General features: G+C 32.4%; 1 protein-coding gene across 1 annotated transcript in view; it reads left to right on the top strand.

The window, feature by feature from the left end:
• LOC127868567 (uncharacterized) overlaps positions 1-21,879 on the top strand; it is a 32,001-nt gene extending 10,122 nt beyond the window's left edge. The window contains exons 2-3 of the mRNA XM_052410440.1: positions 19,257-19,926; positions 21,133-21,879. Of these exons, the coding sequence (XP_052266400.1) occupies positions 19,290-19,926; positions 21,133-21,470 (975 nt within the window). The 5' untranslated portion in view covers positions 19,257-19,289 and the 3' untranslated portion in view covers positions 21,471-21,879. The remainder of the gene's footprint in view (positions 1-19,256; positions 19,927-21,132) is intronic.
• The last annotated feature ends 626 nt before the right edge of the window (positions 21,880-22,505 follow it).

Genomic DNA, 22,505 nt, shown 5'->3' with positions numbered 1-22,505 from the left:
TACCAACGGATCTTCAACAACTCCTATATAAAACCGAGAATTTTCTGTTACATCATTTCAATAGTCAAACTTTTTTTCAGATATCTTATCAATCCATTAATTTAAAACAAGCACGTTTTCAATTTGATTTCCAAGTCTTAAACAACATCACAGCCAACCTACTTTGAATTCCAATGAATATTTTGGAGACAAAATCAGGATCAAAACGGAAAATCAATAGAGAACTTGTTTGGAGAAAATTTGCGTTTGAGTTGTTTTACCAATATGGTGATTAGTGTCTGTACTATTTTCAACGTTCCTTAGAAACACGTTTCATTCGCAGATGTTGATGTATTTTTTTCTCCTTCATTTTTGCTTTTAACCAAGTCGGAAAATTGCTGTGTCATTCTGAAAATTAAAAACAACACTACACATCACGTGGTTCTTTCGAAATATTAAATATTTTCGTTTTAAGTGAAACAAACAAAGTGATACAATAAACAAACCCAACGTACTCACGTTAGACTTTGTTCACTACTGGCGCATTTTGCATAGACTAATTACTTTAGCCAATCCATTTTTTACTGAACAATCATGAATACGACCGATTCTACTTGTAATATCACACATTATCAACAGGTATATGCAGTTCCTTAAAATGACGATATGTTTCCAATAATTTAAAGCATACTTTAATGAAAATGTATTATTGTTATTATTGAAATGTATTATTAGTAGCAGTAGTATTATGAGGGAAATGTATCATTATTATTATAAGCTTCTGACGTTTGCCTACCCATTATTTAACATTGATTAATTAATTGTGTCGAAGTGTTTTCCGAAACAAAGAGCACTTATATGTACAAAGTTGTTTATACGCAAAAGATGAACCACTGCATTCTTTGCGTAAAAATTTTATGTCGATAAGCAGTCTAACAACACGTTGGTTAAAACTTTGTTACCTTAAATACAAGAAAGGTTTTCGCCTTTTTATTGACTACTCAGACGTTGACTTTTGGAGTCATGTGAATATTGTTATGCCTTCTCAGTAAAAGTGGTGTGGGTATATTTCAAGTTTATGACCAAGCTCCGGGTTTTGCCTTCTTTGTCGTTGGCGCTTTTAGTGTTTTTGTAAACACATGGCGTGTATGTTTGTTAATATAGCCCAGTCAATATACACTTTGACCTCAAACTAATTGCAACAGAATTTCTGAGTGCGTTAATATGTTGATTAAAGCAATATATTAATCATATAAAAAGTCTAGAAAAATCCATGTGGGGAAAAGTTGTAAACTTTATGATTTTATTTCAATAATTTTAAAAGATATTTCGTGAACCGTCTCGACTATCGTAGATCTACACACAAATAGCATCGTCTTCATTTGATCGATAAGCCGTGGGTTTCGATTATTTCTTAAAAGCCGGACAATTTTATATAATGGACTAATTCGAAGGTAAGTCAATCAATATAAATATTAAATAATTTATATTTAAGCGCATACAGGTTTAACGGTGCAAAATGTCCGTAAATGAAAAATGTAATGTGTTTTCGAGTTTTCACATTGATGACAGTCTAAAAAAAATGTATCGTTTCAAAAAAAGAAGCTTTAATCATTCCTTTTGTTGTTTGTGTTATATTTCTTCTTCACGTGTCATTATATTATGTTTTTGATTGATAAAGCTATTTTCCTCTATTGAAATCGATTTATAACGGTGGCGAGAAAAACAAAAAAACTACGGAAGCCTATTCAAGTCATAAAATCTTTTGTCATTTAACTTTCACTAGAACAACATTGGCAAAACTGGCTCTAAATTATTATAATTAAAATTTTGAGGGTTTTTGTATTATATGTATACACGTTTTGTCTCATTTCAGAATGTCCAATAACAAGGAACTGTGCATAATTTGCAACATCTGTATAGACGATGCAAAAAAGCAGCAAAGCTTACATAGAAATGGTGCAGTTCGATAAACGGAGCAGGAAAAAAAAGTAATACCATTTTTGACAAACCCGGTCAGTTCGTTTATATGGAATGCAGAAAATAGTATTGTAATCAAAATATGATTTCCCAGGATGAATAACAACAATCTGAATGTGGGCATCAAGATCCCAGCTTGATTCATTTATTTTTTAAAGAACACTACTTGTTTTGTTTACCCGGCAAAATGTATTAAGAAAAATAGCGGTCATGCTGTATTGGCTGTTCGGACTCTGGACTTTCAAAGGACATTTCAAGACATCTGTGAAACAAACAAAGATGACTGGGCTGCTGCCTTTTGCTTACGTTTTGAAATTTTATCCGACTTGCAAGCAGAAGCTGCAGATGCCGTGTACCGTCAAATGTGCAATATCAATTTCAGAACCAATAAGGCAATTCCTGTCTACTTCCAACAAAAACACCTGAAATAAAAAGCAAGACATCCTCAGGAAGACCAAGAGACGCTGATGCAGGAGACGCATGAAAACAGTTGACTTTTTAAATGGAAATGGTGATAAACAAATAACTATTTATGACTTTACAGACAAAATGAAGAAAATGTGTGGTGATAAAGCTTATAGAGCTCACTACAATGAACATAGATTGGACGAATATTTTAAGGAATCTGCGATTATGACATAGATAAATGGCAAACAAAACATCGAAAAATACTGCAGCATTTATACTTTATGATTTGTATTGTGCAACGAGATATGACGATCCTTATAAAGATTAAAAAGAAATTTTTTGAAAGCAGCAGCAAAGCTTTTCAGTAATGATTTAAAGACAGACAAAACTATTTTGTGTATCCAAATCCAGATGTGATTTAATCTGTTGGTATGAATACACAGTTTATGCCACAAAGAATTGTGCAATTTTTACAGGATTTATTAATCGCAAAGGATTGCTATATTAAAGTATGTTTAATAGGACAAGCTATCATGCAGGCAGCCCGTCAATGGTCGGTTCTTTGCCCTTTGCATTTAGGACTAAGTATTTAGTTGCTCTCACTTTGCTTCAAAGTATCTACCGGTGATTGTTATTTTGAATAGTGTGTGCTTCTGTTTTTCTTACTCAGAAGTTTGAAGCAAGTGCTTCAAATGCTAGTAGCACAGATATAAAAAGTTTCCTAACGGACATGTATATACAGTATATAGCAGATAATGTATATCATAGTCTTAGAACACTTGATGGTCATAATACCTTTCATGGTATGGGTCTGGTAGCATGCGTTACCCTGGGAAAACTTTGGTTATACACCTATCAAACAGATCGCAGTCTCAGCTGAGGAACCTATTGCTGCCGGAAAATTGATGTTTATTTTTACAGAAAGCCATAAGTTCAAAAACCACCTGTTACATTCGCAGATTTGACAACATTAAAGGTGACTGTCACTGGTTCTAAGATTATGTTTCGTTCACAAATACCGGTACTTGGCCGCTGTTAGAAGCAGGTTTAATGCAAATGGTGAGAAAGGGTGATTTTCCTGAAAAATCTTCTGGTGTATTTTTATCAATTATAGACATGGACCCAGGTGATATGTTGTGTATACATTATCCTTTGTCAGCAAACATGCATGCGAGAATGAACAACCTGCTATCGTTACCTTTGATCAGCGATTGTATTGAAATGCGGTCCAACTAATATGCAATGAAAACGACACAAGTCTCCTCAAAGGTATTCTCGTGTTATCTTGTACCTATAAAGACCTATATACTGGTTGCTCCTGAAAACTTTTCAACATAATCTGGTGTGAATGTAAGCAGAATTGTGACTCAAAAAGGTGCACATGTATGAAAACTGGACTCGAATGCTCAACTGCTTGCGGTGAATGTAAGGGTAAAAGTTGTTCGAACAGCACACAATTCATAAACTCGGATTCGGAATAGTTTTTGTTGAAAGACATGTATACTAGATTACTAAACTACATAACTAAAGCATTGGCACTTAAGTTTAAACTCAGGATCAGTTTTGAAGAAAACATGCAAAAGAATTGGGTCATTTTCAAGAATGACCCGAAAGACATAAACAATTTCTCCGACGACTATTAGTTTGAATCTATGGTGTTCAAAGTCTTATTTATATGGTTGATCAGATATTCTTGTTTACGCTTTTGTGCTGAGTTCTTGTAAATAATGTATTATGTGCATGTTGCAATGTGTTATTGTAGATATATTAGTTTTGGTCCTTTCATATTTAGAGTTGTACACTATAAAATAGTGTGATACCTTTCAAAAGGATAATACATTAAGGAATGTAACAATATTCCAAGTTAGACTGCATAAACTGCACTGACTTGTTAATTAAACAAACTGAGGTTTTATTTTGGGTAATTGGGTATCTCATTTCTATCCACCCCAAATAAGGTAAACTTGAAAACGAATGATCATAAAGTACACAGTCTTGGTTTTATTACATTTTTTACAAATATTTTTGTAACTGGATTTTTCTTATACGTCCCTGAAAACAATAATGACTTAAAGCAGGCAATCAAAGTATTGTTATAAAATGAGAAATTACTTATAATAAGTCAATAATCCTTTTGTAACAATGTTTTCGGGTGCTATATGGACGATAGACTTAAAGTTCATGCCCACAAAATGCAGATATTTGCTTTTATTATTTAAATAAATCGTCTGCCAAAATTTGCAGCAGGTAATAATGAGTTTAAGCAATGATTAAATATATATTTATACAAGCGTTCCGCGGTCGTAGACATAGGCCCCCCCCCCAACGTGGCATTGGATGTGACCTTGACATTTGACCTAGTGACCTGGAAATCAATAGGGGTCATCTACCAGTCATGATCAATGTACCTATGATGTTTCATGATCCTAGGCCTAAGCGTTCTTGAGTTGTCATCCGGAAACCATTTGTTGAACGGACAGGCAGACCGACCGACATGTGCAAAACAATATACCCTTTTCTTCGAAGGGGGCATAATAAGCAAAATATAGTAAAGGCAAACGATTACTTGTCCACACCATAGATATTCATTTGGATAAATAAAACTTATTTAATAAAAAAAGACATTTCTGTTTACGTTCACGTCTAATTTGTAGATACTGAAACACTTTTGAACTATTGTTTGGTCAATGACTAATAATTTGACAATTTTAAGTTTGCTTAATAAACTTTAAGATGCATAATTATTATTTGGTTTATTAATTTGAAACATAGGACGCCTACAATTGCAGATTTGAAAACAAAAAAACTAGGGATGGGACCGAATATACGAAAATCGGCCGAATATTCGAATCCAAAATTCATATTCGAATATTCTATTTTTATGCAAAGATACTTCAAAAAAAGTTATAAGTGCATGTACAAAGTCGCAGTTTGGGTTTCCATTATAAGTCATTGCTTTGATTACAGCTCCATCAATGAACGAGATGATAATTGGCAGACGGGATGGTATAAGGAGAGGGACCAATCGTCGATTTACTATCAATTCATAGTTATAAATTGTACAAACTATTTTCTGACAATCAGTCGAAAATTACAGTAAATTTATGTAAAACATTTACGTATATGATAAACATTAAAAAAAAAATGTGGTTTGACAGGTTTTTTAACCTCACCGGTCAATTGTATACACATAGGTTAATAGTAAATTGATTAAAGCAGTTATTTGCATGGGTATGTTACCGCAAGATAAGTGTATTTGTATAAACTTACTTCGTTGTAACCTAACCATTGAAATTTGTTAACTTACCAACAATGAAACCCTGAAAATGACGTCGTTTTCGCGCAATTTGTCAAGCGAACAATGTCCAACATGGCCTCTGACTCTGTCACAAATGAAATAAGCGAAAAACGGGCTAAACCCTTTAGTGACCGAGAGGTGGACGTTTTTAAGAACTTAATGAGAGAAAATCTTCATAAACTTTAAGCAAACCAAAGCGGCCACTCGTTACCTAATAAGTAATGGACACCATGCTCGTTGTAGTCAGAAACTTGGTACAAAACATTATTTAAAACCCCATTAACACCCAAAATCAAAGAATATTTCGTAAAAAATTTTGTAAAATAAAGTTTACCCATACAAAATCATTGTTCCTTAAAGCAATATCCAAAATGTGAGCGCTAGATGTGGTCTGGTAACAAAGATATAACAATATACATTGTTACCAGACCACATCTAGCGTTGAAATTATGGCTTTTATATACGGAACACCTATTGTGTATAGGTTAACTTTATTTTACGAAATAATTAACGAAATATTCGTTGATTTTGAGTGTTAATGGGGCTTTAGAAGGATCTGTCTGGTTATGATGTTTACGCATTAAATCGCAAAACACATTAATTTATCGGGATGAAATAACTAGTGTGGTTAGTCTACATTAGCGACACGGTAATTCACATGGACTGAAGTAGGGTGCAACGAAGCAATACAACAAAACGAACACATAAGTTTTAAAATATGTTGTCACAAGATTTATTTTCGAATCCCGGGTGAATACAGTTTCATGCTTTTGTACATAATTTCACGTACTTTATGATTTAATCCCGGCTGTATAAAGTTTGAAGCAATAAAAGTGTGCGTTTTGCAACAATGCGTGTTGCAAGAAAATATCTATATTTGAAATATGAAATGAGTAAAATAGACATAAAATAAACTTTGGAACGAAATCACTTGCATTGAGTATCAACTTAACTGATGTTTGTATTTAAATAGCTAATATGTATTTAATGTTCATGCCATTAAGCATTAAATATTGGGGACTTAAAATGATAAATTATTTGTTTCAAGTTACCGAATCAATAAACAAAACATCACTGAAATTATGTTTTAATCAAGTTGTATTTAATTTAATTCTTACATAGTTGATAAGTCTACTTATTGCTTTGTTCACTTAGCTTACTGTACGTTATGCATATTGAAGAGTACAGAAAACAGAACATTGATTAAGCTATGAAAAGGCTGATTTTTCTCGCGATTGGTTAACCTTAAATCTTAAATGCAGTCTAAAAGAGCTGTCTACCCCTAGCATACCGGTAATGTTGCACTCGAGAAGTAGAAGTTGGTTGTCAATAGGGGGCAATACAGGGATTAGCGATGGTAAGTTTTAGCCAGACAGAGCTTGAATAGCGAATTTTATTGTGAATTTATAGAACGTTTTAACGAATATCTGGACAAATTGTCTCATATCGGGACGCCGGAACAATCACCAAACTGGCGGGACTGTCCCGTCGAGGTCTGACATGTATGATTTAATTCCGTTATCCATATATCAAGTTAATGATTATATAATCAGAATTTAGTTTCTCAAATCTAAACCAATTAAATTGTTCTTAAATGGTTCTTTATTCCAGAAAAAATAGCGAAACCAAAATCATAAATATTATCGATAGAAGGTAATCCAGATCAATTATAAGTATTGAAATAAATTAGAATTACTGTAATGTGTTTTCCTGAAGAGCATAATAATCAATGATCTTTAAAAAAATATTACTATATTATGTTTTTCAAACACGCATTATAGTGGATTTTGTGGCAATCAGGAATAGTAATTTGCTCCGGACGGTCATAAATTCAGACATTTTAATATACGGTTTAAAAATCGAATATTCGAATATATTCGAATAATGACAAACGAATATACGAATATCGTTTCCAGTATTCGTTCCCATCCCTAAAAAAACAGACCAAGCACAATCATCAACTATGTGATTGAGTATATATCTTTTGTGTAATTTTTTCCCGTACAGACACTAACTACAACTGATTTTTTTTAGTTTTCCCCTCATTAGATTCTTCTAGACTTTTAATATGTTTAAGAGTGAGGGTTGAACTATCAAAATCAGTCATCATACTTTCTGTTGCAATTTATTTGAGGTTAAGCCTATTTTGGGGCTAGATTGACTGGACTAATACTTTATTTTTCAGTAATACCCTGTCTGAAAATTGCTATTCTTTCCAACAATGAATGTGTATCAAGTCCGGCACATGCGTTTGTGCCAAACTGAATGCTTGTCTGGTTTCCGTTCTATCCTTCTCTGCAATTCTGCTACTCATCGTAAAGCCGGGTTACATAGCGTATGCGCGCGCAACTTGAGGAAATTTCCGGGATTTGATTCCTTGTCTATTAACGATGGCTTTACACCAAGTCATTTGCACGGAATATGTGATCGTCCAAGGTGGCAGTGAACCTAGTTTCGACATCGAGATGAAATCATGCTTCTCAAACAACTATATGTAGGCTTAGACTCAATTAACCTTATTTGTGCAACGTTTTGGGACATATTAGCATGGGACACAAACACTGTTTTTGTCTCGCTGTGTTTATTTTCGCTCAAAATGGCTTGAGCATATACTGATTATGATTAAGTGTTTTTTTGTCCTGGTGTAATGCCCAAAGTGATCTATACTTCACACAATACATTTATAATGCCCAAAGTGATCTATACTTCACACAATACATTTATAATGCCCAAAGTGATCTATACTTCACAAAATACATTTATAATGCCCAAAGTGATCTATACTTCACAAAATACATTTATAATGCCCAAAGTGATCTATACTTCACAAAATACATTTATAATGCCCAAAGTGATCTATACTTCACACAATACATTTATAATGCCCAAAGTGATCTATACTTCACACAATACATTTATAATGCCCACAGTGATCTATACTTCACAAAATACATTTATAATTCCCAAAGTGATCTATACTTCACAAAATACATTTATAATGCCCAAAGTGATATATACTTCACAAAATACATTTATAATGCCTAAAGTGATCTATACTTCACAAAATACATTTATAATGCCTAAAGTGATCTATACTTTACAAAATACATGTATAATGCCCAAAGTGATCTATACTTCACAAAATACATTTGTAATGCCCAAAGTGATCTATACTTCACAAAATACATTTATAATGCACAAAGTGATCTATACTTCACAAAATACATTTATAATGCCCAAAGTGATCTATACTGCACAAAATACTTTTATAATGCCCAAAGTGATATATACTTCACAAAATACATTTATAATGCCCAAAGAGATATATACTTCACAAAATACATTTATAATGCCCAATGTGATATATACTTCACAAAATACATTTATAATGCCCAAAGTGATATATACTTCACACAATACATTTATAATGCCCAAAGTGATCTATACTTCACAAAATACATTTGTAATGCCCAAAGTGAACTATACTACACAAAATACATTTATAATGCCCAAAGTGATATATACTTCACAAAATACATTTATAATGCCCAAAGTGATCTATACTTCACAAAATACATTTATAATGCCCAAAGTGATATATACTTCACAAAATACATTTATAATGCCCAACGTGATATATACTTCACAAAATACATTTATAATGCCCAAAGTGATATATACTTCACAAAATACATTTATAATGCCCAAAGTGATATATACTTCACACAATACATTTATAATGCCCAAAGTGATCTATACTTCACAAAATACATTTATAATGTCCAAAGTGAACTATACTACAAAAAATACATTTATAATGCCCAAAGTGATATATACTTCACAAAATACATTTATAATGCCCAAAGTGATATATACTTCACAAAATACATTTATAATGCCCAAAGTGATCTATACTTCACAAAATACATTTATAATGTCCAAAGTGATCTATACTTCACAAAATACATTTATAATGCCCAAAGTGATCTATACTTCACAAAATACATTTATAATGCCCAAAGTGATCTATACTTCACAAAATACATTTGTAATGCCCAAAGTGATCTATACTTCACAAAATACATTTATAATGCCCAAATTGATATATACTTCACAAAATACATTTGTAATGCCCAAAGTGATCTATACTTCACAAAATACATTTATAATTCCCAAAGTGATCTATACTTCACAAAATACATTTATAATGTCCAAAGTGATATATACTTCACACAATACATTTATAATGCCTAAAGTGATCTATACTTCACAAAATACATTTATAATGCCTAAAGTGATCTATACTTTACAAAATACATTTATAATGCCCAAAGTGATCTATACTTCACAAAATACATTTGTAATGCCCAAAGTGATCTATACTTCACAAAATACATTTATAATGCACAAAGTGATCTATACTTCACAAAATACATTTATAATGCCCAAAGTGATCTATACTGCACAAAATACTTTTATAATGCCCAAAGTGATATATACTTCACAAAATACATTTATAATGCCCAAAGAGATATACTTCACAAAATACATTTATAATGCCCAAAGTGATATATACTTCACAAAATACATTTATAATGCCCAAAGTGATATATACTTCACACAATACATTTATAATGCCCAAAGTGATCTATACTTCACAAAATACATTTGTAATGCCCAAAGTGAACTATACTACACAAAATACATTTATAATGCCCAAAGTGATATATACTTCACAAAATACATTTATAATGCCCAAAGTGATCTATACTTCACAAAATACATTTATAATGCCCAAAGTGATATATACTTCACAAAATACATTTATAATGCCCAACGTGATATATACTTCACAAAATACATTTATAATGCCCAAAGTGATATATACTTCACAAAATACATTTATAATGCCCAAAGTGATATATACTTCACACAATACATTTATAATGCCCAAAGTGATCTATACTTCACAAAATACATTTATAATGTCCAAAGTGAACTATACTACAAAAAATACATTTATAATGCCCAAATTGATATATACTTCACAAAATACATTTATAATGCCCAAAGTGATATATACTTCACAAAATACATTTATAATGCCCAAAGTGATCTATACTTCACAAAATACATTTATAATGTCCAAAGTGATCTATACTTCACAAAATACATTTATAATGCCCAAAGTGATCTATACTTCACAAAATACATTTATAATGCCCAAAGTGATCTATACTTCACAAAATACATTTGTAATGCCCAAAGTGATCTATACTTCACAAAATACATTTATAATGCCCAAAGTGATCTATACTTCACAAAATACATTTGTAATGCCCAAAGTGATCTATACTTCACAAAATACATTTATAATGCCCAAAGTGATATATACTTCACACAATACATTTATAATGCCCAAAGTGATCTATACTTCACAAAATACATTTGTAATGCCCAAAGTGAACTATACTACACAAAATACATTTATAATGCCCAAAGTGATATATACTTCACAAAATACATTTATAATGCCCAAAGTGATCTATACTTCACAAAATACATTTATAATGCCCAAAGTGATATATACTTCACAAAATACATTTATAATGCCCAACGTGATATATACTTCACAAAATACATTTATAATGCCCAAAGTGATATATACTTCACAAAATACATTTATAATGCCCAAAGTGATATATACTTCACACAATACATTTATAATGCCCAAAGTGATCTATACTTCACAAAATACATTTATAATGTCCAAAGTGAACTATACTACAAAAAATACATTTATAATGCCCAAAGTGATATATACTTCACAAAATACATTTATAATGCCCAAAGTGATATATACTTCACAAAATACATTTATAATGCCCAAAGTGATCTATACTTCACAAAATACATTTATAATGTCCAAAGTGATCTATACTTCACAAAATACATTTATAATGCCCAAAGTGATCTATACTTCACAAAATACATTTATAATGCCCAAAGTGATCTATACTTCACAAAATACATTTGTAATGCCCAAAGTGATCTATACTTCACAAAATACATTTATAATGCCCAAAGTGATATATACTTCACAAAATACATTTGTTATGCCCAAAGTGATCTATACTTCACAAAATACATTTATAATTCCCAAAGTGATCTATACTTCACAAAATACATTTATAATGCCCAAAGTGATATATACTTCACAAAATACATTTATAATGCCTAAAGTGATCTATACTTCACAAAATACATTTATAATGCCTAAAGTGATCTATACTTTACAAAATACATTTATAATGCCCAAAGTGATCTATACTTCACAAAATACATTTGTAATGCCCAAAGTGATCTATACTTCACAAAATACATTTATAATGCACAAAGTGATCTATACTTCACAAAATACATTTATAATGCCCAAAGTGATCTATACTGCACAAAATACTTTTATAATGCCCAAAGTGATATATACTTCACAAAATACATTTATAATGCCCAAAGAGATATATACTTCACAAAATACATTTATAATGCCCAAAGTGATATATACTTCACAAAATACATTTATAATGCCCAAAGTGATATATACTTCACACAATACATTTATAATGCCCAAAGTGATCTATACTTCACAAAATACATTTGTAATGCCCAAAGTGAACTATACTACACAAAATATATTTATAATGCCCAAAGTGATATATACTTCACAAAATACATTTATAATGCCCAAAGTGATCTATACTTCACAAAATACATTTATAATGCCCAAAGTGATATATACTTCACAAAATACATTTATAATGCCCAACGTGATATATACTTCACAAAATACATTCATAATGCCCAAAGTGATATATACTTCACAAAATACATTTATAATGCCCAAAGTGATATATACTTCACACAATACATTTATAATGCCCAAAGTGATCTATACTTCACAAAATACATTTATAATGTCCAAAGTGAACTATACTACAAAAAATACATTTATAATGCCCAAAGTGATATATACTTCACAAAATACATTTATAATGCCCAAAGTGATATATACTTCACAAAATACATTTATAATGCCCAAAGTGATCTATACTTCACAAAATACATTTATAATGTCCAAAGTGATCTATACTTCACAAAATACATTTATAATGCCCAAAGTGATCTATACTTCACAAAATACATTTATAATGCCCAAAGTGATCTATACTTCACAAAATACATTTGTAATGCCCAAAGTGATCTATACTTCACAAAATACATTTATAATGCCCAAAGTGATCTATACTTCACAAAATACATTTGTAATGCCCAAAGTGATCTATACTTCACAAAATACATTTATAATGCCCAAAGTGATCTATACTTCACAAAATACATTTATAATGCCCAAAGTGATCTATACTTCACAAAATACATTTATAATGCCCAAAGTGATCTATACTTCACAAAATACATTTAAAATGCCCAAAGTGATCTATACTTCACAAAATACATTTAAAATGCCCAAAGTGATCTATACTTCACAAAATACATTTATAATGCCCAAAGTGATATATACTTCACAAAATACATTTATAATGCCCAAAGTGATATATACTTCACAAAATACATTTATAATGCCCAAAGTGATATATACTTCACAAAATGCATTTATAATGCCCAAAGTGATATATACTTCACACAATACATTTATAATGCCCAAAGTGATCTATACTTCACAAAATACATTTATAATGTCCAAAGTGAACTATACTACACAAAATACATTTATAATGCCCAAAGTGATATATACTTCACAAAATACATTTATAATGCCCAAAGTGATCTATACTTCACAAAATACATGTATAATGCCCAAAGTGATCTATACTTCACAAAATACATTTATAATGTCCAAAGTGATCTATACTTCACAAAATACATTTATAATGCCCAAAGTGATCTATACTTCAAAAAATACATTTTTAATGCCCAAAGTGATCTATACTTCACAAAATACATTTGTAATGCCCAAAGTGATCTATACTTCACAAAATACATTTATAATGCCCAAAGTGATCTATACTTCACAAAATACATTTATAATGCCCAAAGTGATCTATACTTCACAAAATACATTTAAAATGCCCAAAGTGATCTATACTTCACAAAATACATTTAAAATGCCCAAAGTGATCTATACTTCACAAAATACATTTTAAATGCCCAAAGTGCTTACATTTTGGTGAAATCTCACTATTGTTTGTTTTCTCTCGTACGTGTCAGAAAGTGCATAAAAGAAACTTGGAGAAGTCTTAATTGTCTCGACGGCAGGCATGTGAGCACTGTTTATAGTTTGCCCAACCAATTTCATGACTGTTTTGATTTTATAGGAAATCAGATACAATTAATGGGATTCTTATGTTTAAAACAATTCAATATTATACTTTTGTTCATGCGGTTAAACAATCTTATGGCATGTCTGGATTTCTTACATGCAACTATCTGCACAAATGTAGCTAGGGTAACTTGCATTATCATCGTTTGCAGTCGGTGGACTTAAAATGAAAGGGCTTCACTTTCCCGGTAAAGCACGGGAAACTCGTTAAAAAAAAAAACGGTGAAAAGGCATCGAAACACGTTAGGCAATATATCGCTTATAAATAAAATGTGAAATGAAGTGAAAGAATGTCGGTTTATTTGTCGTTAACAGTTTAAGAAACTACTTGTACACTCGGAATGTTTTTTTCTTCAAATTCTTAGCCTGTAATGCGCAAGATTATTTTAACAATTATACCATATCAATTTTTTTAACTAAATTGTGTCATGGTGTCGTTCATATGTTAAGTTTTCAGAATATTGAATTCATTTAAAATTGTATATCATTATTGTGTGTTGCTATACTATCATGGGTAAAATGGGAATGGCGATGACTTTTATCGAAATAATTATAAAAATTAACATTACGTGTTCAAATGAATAGCTTTATGGTTTAGACTAGGTGTTGAGGTCGTTGTATATCTTAAAAGATTAACTGTTTAAGACAACAACATACAATCCCAACCGAGGCGGTGGAATTAACTTTATTACCAAACATCTGTGTTTCAAACGCAAATTTAAAGGAATGCATTCTCACTTTGTACTTCTATTTAAAATGCAAGAACGTGCTGATCGGTTAGATATGTATTGAAAATAACACATAAGTGTTAAATTGATGGATTAGGGCATACAAGTATTGTTTATTTGTGTACGCATACATGCCATTAATAAATGTATTCACTATCAAAGTTTTTAGTATCAAAATAAGCGATGTAAGCTATATGTACTTGTATAAAATACATGTAAGGTTTTTCAATTATACTTCTTCTTTTTTTTATTTGCTATTAAATAGTTTCCTGAATCCAGTGTCAGAGATACCGAGCCAGTTACTCTAGTATTTCTTCAGAAATTGATATGACAACATTTTGATTAAGTATATTTTGGTCTCGTTTTATTTAAAGATAAGAACCCAAAATATGCACATTATGGTATCAAAACGGACAAAGGTTGTTTCATGACTTATATAGGACAATTGTTTTAACAAGGTTTTGTAATTCGCTGTGTGTAAGTCTTAAAGAAAGAACACAACTCCAAATTGCATATGTTTTTTGGTGATTTACCAGCAAATGACAAAGTCTCTTATAAAATCTCGTTATGGTTTAATGAACACTTTTTTGTTTGTTTTTCTTCTGTATCGCCGCTACACAGGCACCGTTCTCTTTGTCCTCGAGTTCAACTCATAGTGTCATGTTTTGCTTTGTTGTGTGATTTTGAGAAAACGGGCGTAATCACCGTCAATCCATCTAATCTCCACGCAGAGTTTTCGTTCCATGCTTTCACATTCAATTTCTACCAGATTTACTAGGATTTTTTTGTTTAAGTATTATATTATGAAAAGTAGTATCATTTTCTTTAATATTTGAAAATTGTGTGTAAGTTGAGGTTCAATATAAACAATAAATTACCTCAATTTACAAAAAAAAAACGTTTAAAAAAACAACAACAACGGCAAAATTATTGTACAACGTGGCCCGGCTATCATGACGTGGTTGGTTATGAAGACAGGGATTTGATTCAGCTGGTTCCAGTCAAATCTCTGCGCGGGGTTAGCAATCCATCGCGAGCCTTGTGCTACAAACTATTGCATATTGATAATCGCTAAAGAAGAGAATGTGAAACAGTTCTATTTGATATGTAGGTTACGAATGCGCAAAAAAAATCCTACTTTGTTCTATTTAAAAATGGAAATTTTCCATGTAGATTTAAATTATGACCAAGCTAAAACTGTGAATGATTGGAAAGATAAGGTCATAACAATAAAAATCTACCGATTCTTTAATTGCACGTGTTGAAATTATAAGTATTTACTTTAAAAAATAGCACAGATCTATGCCGGCATAGAGGCTGCCGTTTTGAGAACGACTATACAGGGCAAAATTTTTGAGTCTACACTTAACTGCAACAAAGTAGGCAAATAAGTGGCTTGTTAGCTCACCTGAGCGATAGCTCGAGGTGAGCTATTGTGATCACTCAGCGTCCGGCGTCCGTCCGTCCGTCCGTCCGTAAACAATTTGTAAACATCTTCTTCTACTAAACCATTGAGCCAATTTCAACTAAATTTCATGTGGAGCATCCCTAGGTCATGGGACAAAAGAATTGTTAAAAAAAATTTGATCGCATAACCAAGATGGCCGCCATGACCATATATGGTAAAAACCTTAAAAAATCTTCTTGTCAGAAACCGCTCATCAGATTTTCAAAAAATTTCACAGGGATAACCTTTGAGGGCTCCCCTGAAAAAGTTGTTCAAAGAAATTTGATTCGTCAAAAAACATGGCCGCAGGAGCTCGTTGAACTTTGCATGTTTATTCGTTTTTGCCTATTTTGTGAAAACTTTCAAAAATCTTCCACATTTTTTGTCCGATCCTTTCCAAATTTGCACAGTGTCTTTATATCAATGAGGACACGAACCCTACAAAAAATGAGCATTATTGGTCCATGAAGTACAGAATTACCTCCCCTTGAATTGAGAAAATGGTGTTTATGCAATAAAGTCCAAATTTTTCATCCAATTCTTTCCAAACTTGTAAGGATTTAGCATGGTTCAAACAAGGGAAACAACTACGGTTTATGCATGTTCTTTTTATTACAGATTTGCCTCCCTTTAATTCATTCAAAATCTCATTTTACAGCAGAGATTCCAAATCTGACATGTAAATGAGCCCCATATTTACTGCTGGTGCTATGTTACCTTTTCCCATTTGATCATTCTTAAGTATTGGTCTTGTAATGCTGCTACTGCTACTGCTACTGCTACTACTACTACTACTACTACTACTACTACTACTACTACTACTACTACTACTACTGCTACTACCACTACTACTACTACTACTACTACTACTACTACTACTACTACTACTACTACTACTAGTACTACTACTACTAGTACTACTACCACCACCACCACCACCACCACCACCACGTCTACTATTACTACTTCTACTACTACTGCCACTACTACTACTACTTTTACCACTACTACTACTACTACTACTACTACTACCACTACTACTACTACTACTACTACTACTACTTCTACTACTACTTCTACTACTACTACTACTACTACTTCTACTACTACTACTACTACTACTACTACTACTACAACTACTATTACTACTACTACTACTACTACTACTACTACTACTACTACTACTACTACTACTACTACTACTACTACTACTACTACTACACACCACCACCACCACCACCACCATTCACAGTGACAAAAAACGTATTCACACAATGGCTGCTACTACAAACTTATAGCCCATATAGGGGGGCATGCATGTTTTACAAACAGCCCTTGTTTCTATGGGATTTTAACCACAACTGTTCATGTTTATCTCTGACACATATTTTTAGGTCACCTGTCATGAAGTGACACGGTGAGCTTATGTGATCGTGTGATGTCCGGCGTCCGTTGTGCGTGCCTGCGTGTGTCTGTGCGTCCGTCTGTCAACAATTTGTTTGTGTAGACAGTAGAGGTCACAGTTTGCATCCAATCTTGATGAAATTTGGTCAAAATGTTTATCTTGATGAAATCCGGTTAGGGATTGTATTTGGGTCATCTGGGGTCAAAAACAAGGTCACTAGGTCAAATAATAGAACAACCTTCTGTAGACAATAGAGGTCACAGTTTTCATCCAATTTTTATGAAATTTGGTCAGAATGTTTATCTTGATGAAATCTGGGTTGGGATTTTATTTGGGTCATCTGGGGTCAAAAACTAGGTCACTAGGTCAAATAATAGAAAAACCTTGTGTAGACATTAGAGATCACAGTTTTCATCCAACCTTTATGAAATTTAGTCAGAATTCTTGATGAAATCTGGGTGGGATTGTATTTGGGTCATCTGGGGTAAAAATCTAGTTCAAATAAATAGAAAAACCTTGTGTTGACAATAGAGGTCACAGTTTTCATCCAATATTTATGAACTGTGGTCAGAATGTTTATCTTGATGAAATCTGGATTGGGATTGTATTTGGGTCATCTAGAGTCAGGAACTAGGTCACTAGGTCAAATCATAGAAAAACATTGTGTCGACAATAGAGGTCATAGTTTTCATCTGATCTTAATGAGTCAGGTGAGCGATTCAGGGCCATCATGGCCCTCTTGTTTTATTATTACTTACCTATTAACATTTAAATCAACACCAAATAGAATCATTTGAACTAATTTATATGCATCATGCTGCAATCATGTATGCTTATAATCAAACTAACAGAAATGTAACATTTCTATCAGAACTTCCGTTTTGCGCAACCTGTTTGTGAAAATGATGTGTTGAAAAACTAAGACTATGAAAGCGAATAAAACAGATAAATAGTTATTACAACAGCTGCGAAAGTATAGATTGTCAATTTTAGTAGAAATCGCGGTTTGAGATTTATTATCGAAATATAAATAGTGTGATATAAACAGACAGTGAATGAAGGACCAAATCGTTAAAATACTGAGTTACACATGTTCGAATCGCAATTTATGTAATAATGTGTATGTAGCAGGGGTGATTTACTGACGTATTAAATATAAAATGACTATAATACGAATGTGATTTTTTGGCTGTTTCCACTGTGTTTTTTAAATATATAGTTGAGTATAAATACTCAATTCAGTGTGTATATAAACACACAACACTCTCACAAATAATTTATTATTATCTTTATTTTTTTCACGCATGTATGCATGTTTTATATTGATCACGATGAGCTGTAAAATGCTTAAGTGAATAAAATATTTGTTCTGTTAAAAAAATCAATGCAAAAATAATGGTTAAACGTATTGAGAAATTAATAGCAGTCGTTAAAGTGAATGCTATGAAGGTAAATGGGTATAGTTCAAGGTTTGTCTAAATAAGTTTTGCGTTTAACGAGCCTAGATTATTTATTTATTTTCCTGCTCTCCTATGATCGCGATTGTCGACCCGTCCATCTATTTGTTGTCATTAATTGGACGATTAACTTGCATATTCTCTTACTCTTTTCAGAAAGAACTTTTGCGGTACCCGCATATCGGCAACATGAAAAGGCTACCACGAAGCAATTCCGACGGACTCACAGAAGCGGTGTTTGTTTTCCAGTTGATACAATACGGAAATGTCTTTATGACGCTAGTCGCCGGCATAGTGTGCCTCGGGCATATAGTCTTCGTTCTGCGGAAGAGTTGTTTAAATGCCGGTTTTCTCTTCGCTCTGACCTTTGCGTGCTTCTGCCACATTCTTGTTTGTGGACACTTGAAGGTGTTAGCGCTAGAGACCGCTTATCGGACACGTGTTAATGTATGCATTGATTACTCTCTTCCGGCCATGATCGCAAACGCCGGGATATTTATGTTGATTATACATAAAATAAGCTTACACATTGCTGCGACAAGTGTAGTTGCCGCGATCATCCGGGTGTTTTCGTTTTGCTCAATTTTAGCAGGATTGGTATTCACGTTTAGTTCTTCCGTTAATCAGGGTATGACTCTATTGAATCAAGTGAGTTTCATGTCAATTCTCGCTACACCTAATTCGCACCTAGATGCATCCTGGCTCATCTGCGAGAAACGTGTTTCCAGAGAGATTACCAACGTGATCATTGAGTACCTGTTTGTTTACCTTCCGGTTGTTGTTGTGGCCATGTGGGCGTTTGTTAGAAGATTCCGTCGGACGAAAGGTACGTGCAACGTTTTGTTTCAAATATTGATACGAGTTCGATGGTTTTTTCCTATTTAACAAATAATTGCTTTTGAAATGATCGAAAGTTATTAAACCATGCAAATTTGATGATATGTTGAGCGTCCCCTGATGGGTAAGTTATCAGGTGCCTGAATGAAAAAAAAATATTCAAGCAATGTTCACACTCTAGCGGGTAAGAGAGTGTGTGAAATGCATACAGCGATAATTTGAGAATAATCGAACAACGATTGAAAAAGCCATGTATTAACAGATTTTGGTCGTTTGTCCTTTTATTTCAAACAATGATGTTAGGTGCCATAACTTATGACCTTTCGTCCAAACTATTGAAAAATAAAAGCTATGGTAATTGTTATGTACTTACATAGCTCAAAAAGTCTAAACAGCGTGTGTTTGTTATAGAAATATCAAAAAGATTACTTTGTTGTTTATCATGAATTTTAATGATTTAGTTATTAATCTTTAATTTGATTTAGTTATATCAGTCAATTACTTACATGGGAAATAATACATGACTGAGGCTTTAGAAAGGGTCTTGTTTGTTTACATCTTGCTTTTTAACACGTTTATATATTTAAAAAATATGTTGATGGTTTTACACGATTCTGAATTAGAGTAGTGGGGTTTGTCGGCGCAAACATATTCATAGATCTATCGTTACATCATAAATTCGCTGTTTTTCTTTAATATCAATATTGTGTTTTTCTTTTTTATGATATTGATTCAGAAACGTGTATCCATTATATATGATGTAAATATTGTATGTTAATATTCACGATAATTATGATAATGGCTTAAGGACCGATGTTGGATATATATATTCGACCGTTTTTTTAATAGTTTGAAATTACTCATATTAGGCTTACATTTAGAATGCTTGTTTAATGAAAATAAACCAAATGATAATGTTAAATATGGATAATTCCGAATGTTTACACTTTACTTCTATCTTCAAAATGTTTAAAAAACGACTTGCTTGTTTGATATTCTTGTCTGGTAAGCCACCGGCCCGAAATATGTGTCGAAGTGTTATCGGAATCTAAAAAACACATCTAAAATGTTTTTATAGCAACAAGATGTGTGTATATATGTCAAGCTTATGATAAAGCTCCATTTTCAACCTAATTTGTTGGTGGTGCTTATATCAATGCTTTTATCAGTATGTTTGTTTATATTTTATTTTCAGAAATATCCTGCCTTAAAGTTGTTATTCTTTCCAACAAAGAATGTGGTTCAAAGTCCGGAACTTGCGCCTGTGACAAACTAAACGCTGGTCTAGTTCTCGTCCTATCCTTCAACGCAATACTGCTACTCATCGTTAAGCCGGGGTACATGGTGTATGCGCACGCAACTTCTGGGAACTTCCGGGATTTGATTTCTAGTCTATTACCGATGGCTTTACTCCAGGTTATTTGCATAGAATACATTTTGAAAGTGATCGTACAACGTGGAAGGGGTACAATTTGGACCCAAGAATGTAATCGAGATCATCAAAAAACTGTATGCAGGCTTAGACTCACTTAAGCTGTATTTATGAAAAGTTTTCGAAAACTTTTAAACACGGGGAACAATAACTAACTATGTATCGATGTTTTTGTGTTCTCTCTAAAAGTGTTTATGTCTACGTACTAGTACTGATGTGTACCATTTATTTGTAAGTGTTTCTTTTGTTCTGGTGTATGTATAAAGTGATGAATTCTACACAAATACTCGTACATTTATGATGCACACAATAAAATAAACAGTAAATGTAACTATACATTGTCGCCTGCAAAATTATAAATTTCTGTATGTTGTGTAGGTAAATTAAACTCCACATGTTGTAAAAAAAGCTAAATATCCACAATTACCTTACCTCTGTCATTGTTTTACAACATAATACAAACAATATTGTACACATTCCAATAAAATAATATGCGTTGCTTGATTTTAATGTGACTTGTGCGCAAATAAAAAAGCATGATAAGAGTTATCCATGGTCACACATGTGATATTACCATTAAAAACCCATCCTTAACGTCGCAATTTAATTACAGGTCAACTTTTATGAACGCTTTAAGACATTCGTGTATTTACTCGCTCGCAATTCCAGTTGCGTTTACGTTTGGGTGAAATCAGACATGATTTGGATCCTCTCGTATGCGTACGAAAGTGCCATTCTCCAATCACCATGCATATGGAAGGGGTTTTCCGCCAGTACATGTTTGTTGCTAACTTACAGTTTCATATTTCTAAAAGAAAATTGTTATTGCTTATTGACAACTTCACTTTGAAATATTATACAACTTGCATTTGAATTCTGTTACATTACAAGTGTATGTTTATTTCGTGCATTTGCCGTAGAAACAATTCATTGTTCATGCGCCTTAAGGATTATGTACAGTCCCTTTATTAATACCATTTGTTTTTGGTGTAATGGAATTTGATTTCAGCTTTGCAATATTTAAATGTTATTTTATACTACTGCTATTTATTTCTGTGTTTGCCTAAGTGTATTTTACTTTGTTGCTGCTTCGATGATCTTTCTATGCATGTACAGCTTCAAGGGGTTTGATCAAG

The sequence above is a fragment of the Dreissena polymorpha genome, chromosome 2, assembly GCF_020536995.1.
Source record: "Dreissena polymorpha isolate Duluth1 chromosome 2, UMN_Dpol_1.0, whole genome shotgun sequence".
Classification (NCBI taxonomy): domain Eukaryota; kingdom Metazoa; phylum Mollusca; class Bivalvia; order Myida; family Dreissenidae; genus Dreissena; species Dreissena polymorpha.
Note: the sequence above shows the minus strand (reverse complement) of the source record. Positions and strands in the feature narration are given on the sequence as shown.